A 12,065-nucleotide genomic window follows, 5' to 3' on the forward strand; every position below is an offset into this window, starting at 1 on the left:
TAACTGTCAGAAAGTTAGTATGTGTGTATGCACTGTGGAGACTAACTCATTCAGAAAGGCATAAGCTTTCCTAGGTTACAGCCTACTTTGTCAAATGCTGTTAATGGACTTGCACAGAGCAGGGGTACTAAACAGAAGAGAATAAAGTGCAGTAATTTAAATACAAAGGGTAGGGAAAACAGGAGGGAAGGCTATGGTGAGGGGGCACTGCTGAAAGAGGCAAAGAAGGGTATTGTATAAAGTTGCTAACCTGGTGTTTTTGGATCTATCAAAAAGGAGACAAGCAATTCCTTAACTCCTTTTAGAAAAATAAAGCAAACCAGCTTATTTTGCTTCAGTAACAGAAACAAAGTATAACTGTGGGCCCTTAATTCTTTTGAATTAAGTTCAGTTCTTAATCCCCTGTGGGCTGTTATGCACAGGTGACTGGTGCCTTCAGAACATGGGGGAGCACCAGCAGCTGATCACCAACCAGTGTGGGGGATAGCCCAGCGGCCAATCGCTGACCCCAGAAGTTCTGGTAGCAAAACCGGAAGTGCCACTGGCACTTCTCTTAGTGTCGCTGGTGCTTCTCTCTGGTGAGGGCCCATCTCAGGGGGGCACCCTCCCTATGCATTGACTATGCTATTATGTACCTGGATGTGGGTAGTGGGGAAGGGGGGATTGGACGGTTAAGAAGTGTGACCTGGCCCTGATTTGCCACATAGGCTTGGGGTTTCAGAATCTGACAGGTGGGTAGGTGGCCATATAAATAGCCACTGCTGCCCTGCCATCAAATTTCCAGATCTGTTGGGAGCCCCATGGGCCAGATATGATGGCTGTGTGGGCTGCATCTGGTCTGTGGCCCAGAGGTTGAGCACTCCTGGCCTAAAGCACTAGGAAATAAGGATGTAACTAGAAAAGCAACTCAATGAAAAAGACAGCAAGAAGTTATATAATTTTTCCTTTTTTTTTAACATCTTCCAGTGTCTTACACTTTCTAGACCCTAAGGCTAAGTAGAGACATTAAAAAAAACACAGGTGGAATTGATCTATTATGTAGTTTTCCTGCTGCATCTCCCGCCACTACGCCAAGCTGATGTGCTGCCTTGGTGTCCAACACCACCCCTGGGCTTAGTTGGTTAACACTGTATTTTCTGTAACCTAGTTGCATTCCCCTCCTCACCCCCATCCCTCTAATGTTAGTCCCCTGCTTGGGCGATTTGTATTTTCCTACTGGCTTTGTCATCTTTTGGGATTCACAGTCCCAAACATCTACTAATAAAATTCATTCTGTAAGCGGTGTAGTTTAGATCGGTAGCAAACAGAACACACATTTGTCTGGAGGGGGACATAGGAAGACGCTGACTAATCTTAGATGGGGTTCCACCATTTTAAGTCAGTCTATGTGCTGAACTTTTGCTGTTAGCGGTATAGACTGATTTTGTGCGCCAAATTTCTGTTCTGTTACTGGTACAGACTGGTTTCCAATCGCTTATACTGGTAAAAGCGTAGTGCCTATACCTGGCCAAAATGCTGAAGGCTGCAAGTGGGAAAGGAACAATTGAAAAAACCCTGGTCATACCCAGTTCCCTCTCCCTTTCAGCATCCACTCTTTGCAAGTGTGTGACACAGGGTCTTTTCACACCTTCCTTCAACTTCATACACAGTGCGACAGTGGCGATTCAGCGCATAGACCGAGGGAGAGCAAAATATGACCTGTGGCTGGATCTGGCCCACCACGCACTTTCATACAGCGTTGCTCCGGTGGCTCCTCCTTGCCTCTTTTTCTCAGCCTCTTGTCTGCCTTATTGCAACCAGAGGTGACTGGGCAAGTCCCACCTCTGCAAAACGCCCGTGCAGCTCCAAACCCGTCACTCAACGGCAGCGCGCTCTCTCTCTCTCTCTGGTTTTATGATCCAGCCATCTAACCCTGGCCGTGGTATTTACACAGCCCTTGCCCCGCAGCCTCCCACCCCCAGAGGAAGGCGCCGGACGTTGTCTGCGGACAAGCCCCGGCCCCGCCCCGCTACGCGACACACGGAGCCCGAGCCGGACAGTGCCAGCAGGGCAGATGCTGGGCGGGGAAAGGGAAACAGTGGCGTCACGGGCCCCGCCCCAAGCGAAGAGCCAAGCGCACGCCAACCGCCGGGGTTACCATAGCAATGGCGGGAGTCGCTGGGGAAGTTCCGTTTCTGCCCTTTTGGCCCCGCCCTCCGTCATGTGACCCCGCCCCGCCGGCGCCACCGTTAGCTTCCGGGAGCAGCCGGGTGGCAGGACAGCGGCGGCGGCATGTCTGGGAACGGCCTCGGCTACAACGAGCAGGGTGGGGAGACGACGGCAGCCGAGTTGGGCCAGGAGGCGGCGCCCACCGCAGCGCCCTCAGCCTCTTCGGCCTTCGGGCTCTTCAGCAGCGACACCAAGAAGTAAGGAGCGGCCGGGCCGGGCCGGGCCGGGCTGGGGAGGGTCGCTGGGCCCTGGGCAGGCGCCTGCTGCATGAGCCTCCCTGCTGCCTTTGCCCAGACGGGGTGTTTGCGCTACTCGGCCTGTCTCCGCCGGCGCGCAGCCCTGCAGGAAGGTGTCAGCAGTGTCACGGGAGGCTCCTAGCCGCGCTGGTGAAGCAGAGCCTGGGCTCCTCCTTTCCCGAGAGCCTAAGGGGTGCCCCTGCAGGCCCCTGCCCCTCCCCATGCAAAACGCCAGTGCAGCTCCAAACCTGCCACCCAGAACCCAGGAAACAGATGCTGTTGTTCGGTGGCAGGGTGGTGGTGGCTGACATGATGAAGACAGAGGTGGTTCAGGCCCAAAAGGTGTCCTTCAGCCCATAGGACACTCATTCCCACTACAAGTGAATAGAAGGAACTGGAGCCATGGGTGTAGTTACACTAAAAAATGGATTGCTTGTTCTTTGGTCAGTCATATGGCACAATACAAGTCTCTGCATGGGCCTTGGCTGGTAGGAGGCCACTTTATAATCAAGGGAGTATGCAGTTATGCTGGCATTTCTGAAAGTTTCTGCAAGTAACGGACCTCTATTATTTGCTGTTCAAGTAGTCTTTCTGTTCCCTTGCCATCCCTTGCTTGCCTTCTAGCTATGGCTCTTGGTGACCTGGTCTCCTCTCTCCACATTATCGCTTCTTAGAAGTTGGTATTGGGTTGCAACCTTGCTTCCCTCCCCTTCCCTTTCTTCAGTGAAGTGGTTCTCAACTTTTTTTAGACTCAAGACACCTCCTCATTAGGCTGCCGGTGTCCCTCAGAAAGTCCTCGTTCTTTTTCTGGCCATGCATTTCTATTATTGCGAAGAGTTCAGGAAAACCACAACAGGGCAGCATGGTTTTGATGTTATGAATTCCTGTTTGAAATCTCTGGGCTTATCTTGTGAATTATGTTTGCATGTCCAAAAGTGCTCACCTTGTGGCATCCTTGACAGGATCTCAGGGCACTCTAGGAAGCCATGGCATCCTGGTTCAGCATCACTGTTTTAAGTCTGATTCTTCAGAGAAGACTTTGTAACATCACATAAGTGTTTGTCTACACATTGAATGTTTTCACATTAAGTCCATGGGTAGACAGGCCTTGATGGTATGTGGACTCAAGAGCAGTAGAGCTGACATAGTGAAAAACCTGGTTGCGAGGGAAGTTTACAAGGCCTGGCATGGATGGGGAAGTATATGAAGCCTCAAATGGTGTTTCCCAGCCTGATTGCTGCTGAGGTCAAGTATATTGAACCATTCTGTGTATATGGTGGGAGGTACTACAGGCCCTCCATGAGTGTGGCTGGAAGACATGGAAATTCACCTGGCAGGCATGCATGCATGCATATATGTATATGTGTATTTTTAAAGTGTTGTTTCATAGGTTAAGTGTAAGCTGTTTTCATTCAGTGTTTGATGCATCATCCAGAACATTGCTACCAGAAGCTGGGTTTTTTCTGTGTTTTTTTTGTTTTTTTGGGTTTTTTTTTTTTCTTACTTGCTGTCTTATAGTTAGAAGAAGTCTCCAACCTTTTCTAGTCTATGGACAGCAAATTCTGAGAGAATACTTTATTGTAGTAGCGCTGTTTTCTGTTAATTTTCTCTGGCTGTGAGCAGTCTTGTTGGGTCTCACAGGCAACACTTTCCAAGAGCCATGGGATGGGGAATCAGTGGTATAGCCTTTGAGGGCAGAGTACATGGCTTCTCCATTTCTCCCAAGTGGAGTGGCTAAAACTATTTAGGAGGAGAAAATGTGGCTTTTGTTGATAAGCATGCCTCTACCAAAATTTAACTTAATTCATGCTGTTTGATCAAGCTACTAGAACCTCTGTTTGCTGAAACCATCTTAGAAGAGACTTCCCACTTCCTTTTTCTGATGGAAGATGTTACTCATATGCCAAACAGTGTAGTGATAACATATATACTCTTGGTATCCATTTGTGATAGTGACCCAAAGATTTTGAGAACTGCGCAGGAATTCCTCTCTAGAGCTTTAATGGAAGTCTTCTAAAACAGTCATTGCAATCCAGATTGAGCTTGTCTGTCTTCTGTTTTTAACTGTAAATCTTTGAGCACTGAATGGTATAGGGATGAATAAAAATAACTTTTTTGTTTTTTAATATGGACTTCATTGGGGAGGAGAAAGTTAGTTATTTGTCATGTGCTTTTGGGTTTTGGTCGACTTCTTCCTAGATTGATGGTTACAAATTATATATACCAATACGTTGGTAGGTAGATCTTGGATATTTCTATGGCTCTTGATATTGTAGTATTTGAATTCTTCATAAGCCATGGTGAGAGTTAAGCCTAATTTGTCTTCAACAGTGCTAAAAAGTAGATACTGTTGCTCCCATTTTACAGACAAGGAGTTGAGGCATAAGGAAAAATTATTTGCCTAAGATCACATGGGAATAATCTGACTGGCCATGGAATTTAAATGCGTCTTCTACTTAGTGCTTTTCTTCTGTGGTAGCTCTAGTTACCACTTGTCCTTTACATACAAAATAAGGTGGAAGGGTTGTTCAAAAAAATACTATATGTATTTGTCCTATTATTTGTAAAGTTGGATTAAGACTGCAAAGTGTTCTGCATGGGATCGTCCTCTATATTCATCTCTAAACTAAGAGTTTATTTTGTCCAAATGTGCAACACTTGTTCTTAGATTTATGGAGCCATCTTTGAACAGCCTGAAACAACTGCATAGAGAAGTGTTATCTGCCTCCCTTCATTTTGATGATTTTGTTAGTTGAATGTGAAGTATAACACTAACTATTTAAATATACAAGCTTTTTCCATTCACTCTTTTTTTGCTCTTTGTTTTATTTAGAGCATTTTGTTGACAGTTTATGGAACAAATACAGTCTGCTAAGTACGCTTGGTACCAAATGCCACGTGAACTCTCAAACCACTAGCTCAACCTTTTTTTTTTCTCTCCCTCCCCCCCCCTCAGTTTTATGTTGATATATTGACCATTTACAATTCCATCCATATTTGCAGTATAAGTTCTATTAATTGAACTGGAAAAAGAATATACAGTTCATTGCTAGAACATGGCAAAGTAACATTTGAGTCATGGTGGTAATGAAGAAACAGCAAGTCCTTAGAAGTTTAGTTGAAGAACTGCATGATTGATCACTGGAGTGATCTGCTAGTTTGATTTCCCAGTCTATAGAAAGTGAGACAATAGTTCCATACACATCCATCTATAGTTATCTTTTGAGAACTTCAATTTGGCACGTATGCCGCAGCTATCATGCAGTTGGTATTAAAACTTATTTGAAATCTCAAGCTATGAATTTTCTAGCACTCAGGCCTTAAACCCATCTCAAGATAATTCTATATTAGATCTCATTCTGATAATGATACAGTGATTACTGAACTGAAGTTGATTGTTACCTTAGTACCAGTGAGCACAACCTGATTATATTCATCATGTGCAAATGATACATTTTCAACCAGTAGTGTACACAAAATATTACTACAGTAAAATAAGTTAAGATTGAAGAGGTAATCTAAGTTGTAGATCAAGGATCATTTAATCATTTGAATGTTCACTACAAAAAATAGTGAGTTCTTTTACTATTTATTACTACTTTAAGGGCAACATTGTATAGAGAACATATGTAAAATAACATTTTCTAGTATCTGTTTGCCTCCAGTAAAGATAATTTTTAAGCCAGGGTATTTAAGCAGATATTTGTTATTATATAAAGGAAGCTAAGGGTTTAAAGAGAAGAGATTGTTCTGATTGAAACTGGGACACAGTGTCCCTTTCTCACCTTTATCTGTATTGATTGAACCTTGACCAAAGAGGACAAGAAAATAATCAATCTGTTCAGTATGCATTGCTTCTAACAAATCTTCTGATTATTTGAACCAACCCAACCATATCAAGAATGGAGGTGAATGGCAGGACTTGCTCATTGGAGGATAAAAAATGACACTGTTAGAAAGAAAAAGCTTAGATTCCTGGATAATATTTTTAGAATGGAAAATGGCTTTATAGCTGAATATTAATGACGGAGGTTCTGATAATCAAAGTGAGCTGGTCTAGAAGGTATTGGATTGAGGGCAGTCAAATAAGATCTACTTGAGTTATTTCTATGACATTCCTGAATTATCCAATACAGAGAGATTCTATTGTGGTGCACTCTAGGTAAAACTATCACAATTAATATACAGTAATGAGCCATATAACAAGTATGCATTTCTAAAGGGGAGAGAATAAGAGCTTTACTAGGTCTTATTTTACCTTTAAATTATTTGGGTAAACACTTGAAAGCATTGAATGCAAGCTCATGCATGTCTTAAAATACCAGTCCTATTTTCTGGAGCTACCTACAATCTAACATTACTACTAGTCATTAGGACTCATAGTAGAGATGATATCTTTTATTAGACCAACAAGATTTTTGCAAAAAAATGTTCTTTTAATTGCAAGTTACTAGTCATTAGTAATTCTGTCTTCCTCACATCTATAATGTACACATTTGAGTATGTAATAAGTAGTACAAACACTTCAATATTATTTGTTTTTTTTGTATTGCACATTTGTAGTAGTAAAATGTTTGTAAATTTTGATATTTGGTTAAATATTTCAGGCAAGCCACATGTATAACATAGTTCTTCACAGGTATAGTATTAAAGGATTTCAACAGATGGCAAAATTTTATAACCAGCATTTTCAACTTTACTGATTTGCATCTTTACACTAGACTTCTGCCAAAGAAAATACATTTGTAATTTATTAGGATTCTTTTCCTCCAGTACTGGCTTATGCATGCTGCTGACTTATTTATCAGGAGACTTGGCTGGGCTACAAAACTGCTTTCAAGTCTCAGAAAAAACACCTCCTGCAGAGAGCTGATCTAAGGTGGTTATTTTTATTAGAACACTCATTCCTAATTCTCTGTGGAGAAAGCCACACAGATTGTTCAGCTCCCAAACTTGCTTTCCATCCTGCCAAAGATGTGCCGAGGTCTTAAATTTGTCTAGCTTTGACTTTACATCCTGTTTAACCAGTTATGAAAAGCTGGTATAGACTGGCATTTATAAAATTCTTGGAGGGGTGTCCTATCCTAATATTCAAACTTGATGCATATACCGGTTCATTGGCCAATCTGCATTTGTGTCCATCTGTTGACATGGCACTCTATCTGCTAATATGGTGGTATGCCAGTTTCATTAGGGTGTACAAGCCAGCAAAGATGAATGGTTTGGATGAAGCATATCCTATAATAAAGGTACTGATGAATCTACAAGGTATAATCTGAACCCTATTCTAAGTACCACAGTATCAAGTAAAGTAATTAAAAAAGCTCCAATTGTTGTAGGATGGATCTACCACAACTGAAAGCTACCAAGTGTGATAGCAAGGAAGGTTGCAATGAATATAACTTTGTTTCTAGCTCAAAAGGGATGTGTTAGGGTGAAGACTGTCTTGCTGTGATGTTTCTGAAATATCTTTTGTGCTTTTCCAGAAGGGTCTTGCAGATGGTTTTTGCTGCTGCTTATCGTTAATCATTGCCACAGTTACTGGCTGTAGGCATGTGGGTTATAAGCAGGGATCCGGGTTTTCTGTTTGTTGCAGAAAAATGCAGATTTGCCACTTTAATAGAGAGAAATGCAGGAAATGAGAGGTTCCCCTTGCAGGCTGACAGAGTTCAAGCCTGCAAGTGGCTGGGGGGAGCAGGAGGAGAGTGATAAGGCAGGGGATGTCGTGTGTTTGCGTGTGATACGAATATGGCAGCTAGGCAGTGGTGGAAAGCAGCTCAAGCTCCCTCTAGATCAGTCTACAAGGAGTGGAGGGGAGCACAGGCTATATTTTGTGCAGGGAGGAGAAGGGGACACAGGTTATTCAGGGTGAATAGCTAGAGGAGGTACAGGTGATTGGGTTGGGGGCACATTCCCCCCCCCCCCCCATGATTCCTGTGCCTACAGTGGGGTGCAGGGCTGCAGCATTGCTGGACCAGCTCTGGGATGCAGCGCAGGAAGGAGTGCTGTGCTGTGCGGCCCTGGTCACTAAGGTGAGTTGTGGTGTGGGGTGGTATGTCTCCAGATCAGGGCAGGTGGCTGAATGGGGACTATGGGGGGGAGGGGCTATCCAAAGTTTGCTGTAGCCTCTGCTCCCAGTGCTGCTGCCACCCACTCAGAGTGCATCCCTGGTCCCACCTGCCCCACTGCAATCTGGGGGCACACGCCCCCACCTCATGCCCTCCTGGACAAGTGGTGGGAGTAGTGGCAGGAGCTGCTGGATGAGCAACTCCCAGATGTATGGCGCATAGTGGTGGGAGCCACCCCCTGGACGAGCCATGGCTCTGTTCCGTGCCTGCCCTGGCTGGGCAATACTCTACCCTTGTCCCAACCCCTTCCCCTTCCCTCCCTCACTGTGGGGGACCTTGATCTGTGCCCCCCTGCCCCTTCCCTTTCCTTCCCCCAGGGCAGATTTACCAGCTGGACGCAGTTATATCGAGCATCATAAAGTCTAAACACATGTTGGAACATCGAAACAGGGTGTCAATTTATGAACATTGTAAGTCAGGGACTGCCTACATATATATCCATGTTTTTCTATTTTGGGTTTTTCAAATTGGAGAATTTTCAGTTTGTTTAAAAACAAACAAAAAACAAAGTACTTACCATTTTTAAACAGAGAAAACCAGAGGATCCCTGTTATAAAAGTGATGCACTCCCTGTTGTCATTTGTTCTTGCAATGAGGTTAAAGGTCTGAAAGAATAAGTACTTGCATTTAATTCTGCATCTCTGAAGGCTGTCATTGGCTAGATTTCTTTTCAAAGAGGTAGTCTCTGTAGTGTGAGGTAAAACGGCTTCCTTGGTATTCAAATATCCTTGGCCTTTTGAGGCCCTGGTAAATCACCCCCTTCTGCAATGGGAAAGAGTCCAGTATACTTCTAGTGTCCCTGAAGAGCAAGAAATATCTTCCCAAACAAAGCGTAGTTGCTGCAGGAGGAGGAATAGTAGTAAATATGCACTAGGTTAGGACAAGGTAACCATTTCTACTTTTTCCACTTGGGTCTCTTGGGGGATGTGATGAAGGAGTTAAGAACACCAAAAACAAGTGAACAAACAAAAATAAACCTACTTTCTTTTCTTTAAATACATCACTTTGGATATCTGTTTTTAAGGACTTGGAAGCTTGAAGGTTGTCACCAGAAACCCCTCGGCTCACTTATTGCAGAGCAACAAAAACTATACAAAGCAGTTTTCCAAACGTAGAAGAATAGAATTTTTGGACTATTCATCTAGTACAAGAGATGAGGAAATATTGCAGAGGTATCAACAACCAGAGGCTGGTTATGTTGCTCTCAAATTGAGAGCTAGAATTAGTCAGATGTACATAACTTACTCAACATCTATGTTTTTCCTTGGAAAAGTTACAATATAGTGTCATATTTGGTAGGGTCAGAAGGGACCTCAGCAGATCATCAAGTCTGAACCCCTGCCATGGCAGGAAAAAGTACTGGGGTCAAACGACCCCAGCAAGGTGTTAGTCTAGCTTTGTCTTAAAGACCCCCAGGGTAGGAGCCAGCACCACTTCTCTTGGAAGTTGGTTCCAGATCCTAGCCGCCCTGACAGTCAAGTAGCACCTCCTGATACCTAGCCTAAATCTACCCTCTACCAGCTTGTGACCATTATTCCTAGTCACTCCTGGTAATGCTCGGGGGAACAGGGACTCCCCCAATGCCTGCTGGTCCCCTCTGACTAGTTTGTAACAGGCCTTTAGATCCCCCCTCAGCCTTCTCTTGTGGAGGCTGAACAGGTTCTCCTCAGAGGGCCTGCCCTGCTGCCCCCAATATGATTGTAAGGTAGGTTAGAAACCCTGACTCTCTTCTTTAAAGTTGTTATTGTGAATGTGATCAGAGCCAACTCTGAAGTTAGACCTTGATGACATCCTTCAGAGCTCTTGGAAGCTGCTTTTTGAAATACTATCTGTATGTTCCATATAATACATCATCATTAAAATGTCTTTTCCCATAGCTGTTACATCAACATGGTCAGTGAAATCCAGGCTCTTTTGACTGGGCTAACTTGCACATCCTTTAATTGGAGCAAGGTGTTGATGAAACCACAAGTCAAATTGACTCTAAAAAGATGCAGTTATCCTTGAACTATTTATTTAATTATTTCCCTCGTTGGAGTTATACAGCTGTTGGGAGAGCAGGAGCTCTATACTCCATATGTTTCCAGTACCTTGCTCTAACATCAACAGGAGAAAGAGCTTTAATTCATTTGCCTGCACTTTTTCAGTGATATCTAGCACACTGAAGAGCAGAGATCTCATGGACAAGGCTGTCCAAGTGCTTTATAGTTTTCCACTTTCTTTGAGCCATTTGTTAAATGAAAACTCTCTGGATATCAAGGCATTCTTGTTTAGGACCTGCTGGTGTCTTTTGCTTGATTAAAAAACTTACTGTTTTAATTTTTGAAAGGTACCTTTGTGGAGCACCCCGTTAACTTGTGCTAAACATTCATGTGACAGCTTTTTGAAGGCTGTGATGAGAGACTGTAAGAAGGTGGGGCTCTGCAGGTTCTTATACCCTGGCATCATTTGCTGCATGAAAGAAAAGTGACTCTTCAGCAAATCTTTGGCAGCCCTAAACAATGAAAATTTAGTTCTTCAGAGATTAAAATCCAGTGTAATGGATCAGATTAACTTCGGTATCTTGTACTGATGACAACTTCCCTCCCCCCGTCTACAAGTTTTTTGCGGTAGATATCCTCCAAAGATCATGGAAGCCACATATTGAACTGCTATATGAACGCTCCATGTACCATACTACTGTCAAGATGTGTTATACCATTACCATCAAAATCACCTCCTTGAGTATTGGAACATCCATCCTATACTATCAACAGAGGTTGTTTGACAAGAGACTGCAGTGTTAGAAGCAGATAGATTGGTTGTCTTGTGCGATTTGTAGCATGTTGCAGTACAGACAGCCCTCAACTCACGACTTTGAGTTGCGACAAATATCACTTACGGTGTTTGTAAATTGACAACCAGTTTCGACATTCCGACATGGGTTTCATCTTTACAACAGTCAATAATATGTGCAGCTGGTAAGTAGTGGGAGGGGAGGGTAAGGGAGGGAAAGAGGTGGTGGTGGGGGGGCGCAAATCAATGTCCCCGTGGTGAGGGAGGAACTGGGACTGGGGTGAGGTAAGTGCTGCCCAACTGGGGCCATGCGGGGGAGGGCGGGTGCTGCTCCTGCTGCTGTATGCTGCTTGTCTGACAGCCCAACTGGCAGTTTCCACTCTTGCCTTTTCCATTGGTCTGAGAGGGTGTGGTGGGGGGGTCATGTGCCCCCAGTTCTGTGCAGGGCGGGACCACAGCTGTAGGAGACTGCTCTGAGTGGGCAGCAGGGGCTACAGGAAATTTCCGGGTGGCTACAACCCACCCCCCCATAGCCCCTGTGGGCACACACCATGGCCTCCCACCCATCACCTAGCTGGGATGGGATGGGCATGGGGTGGAGCCGCTGCACTGCCTCCAGGCAAGCAGCAGTGGGAGTTGCTCCCCATGCCCCCGCAGCTTTGGAGGCATGGAGGGGTGTGTGTGTGTGTGTGTGTGTGTGTGTGTGTGTGTGTGTGTG

General features: G+C 44.4%; 1 protein-coding gene across 2 annotated transcripts in view; it reads left to right on the top strand.

The window, feature by feature from the left end:
* The first annotated feature begins 2,225 nt into the window (after positions 1-2,225).
* AP3B1 (adaptor related protein complex 3 beta 1 subunit) overlaps positions 2,226-12,065 on the top strand; it is a 291,241-nt gene continuing 281,401 nt past the window's right edge. Inside the window, exon 1 of one of the 2 annotated variants that reach the window (XM_019532203.1) lies at positions 2,226-2,405. In XM_019532203.1, the coding sequence (XP_019387748.1) occupies positions 2,272-2,405 (134 nt within the window). In that variant the 5' untranslated portion in view covers positions 2,226-2,271. The remainder of the gene's footprint in view (positions 2,406-12,065) is intronic. The other variant, XM_019532205.1, reaches the window with a different exon arrangement.

The sequence above is a fragment of the Crocodylus porosus genome, unplaced genomic scaffold, assembly GCF_001723895.1.
Source record: "Crocodylus porosus isolate Cpor-Errol unplaced genomic scaffold, CroPor_comp1, whole genome shotgun sequence".
Classification (NCBI taxonomy): domain Eukaryota; kingdom Metazoa; phylum Chordata; order Crocodylia; family Crocodylidae; genus Crocodylus; species Crocodylus porosus.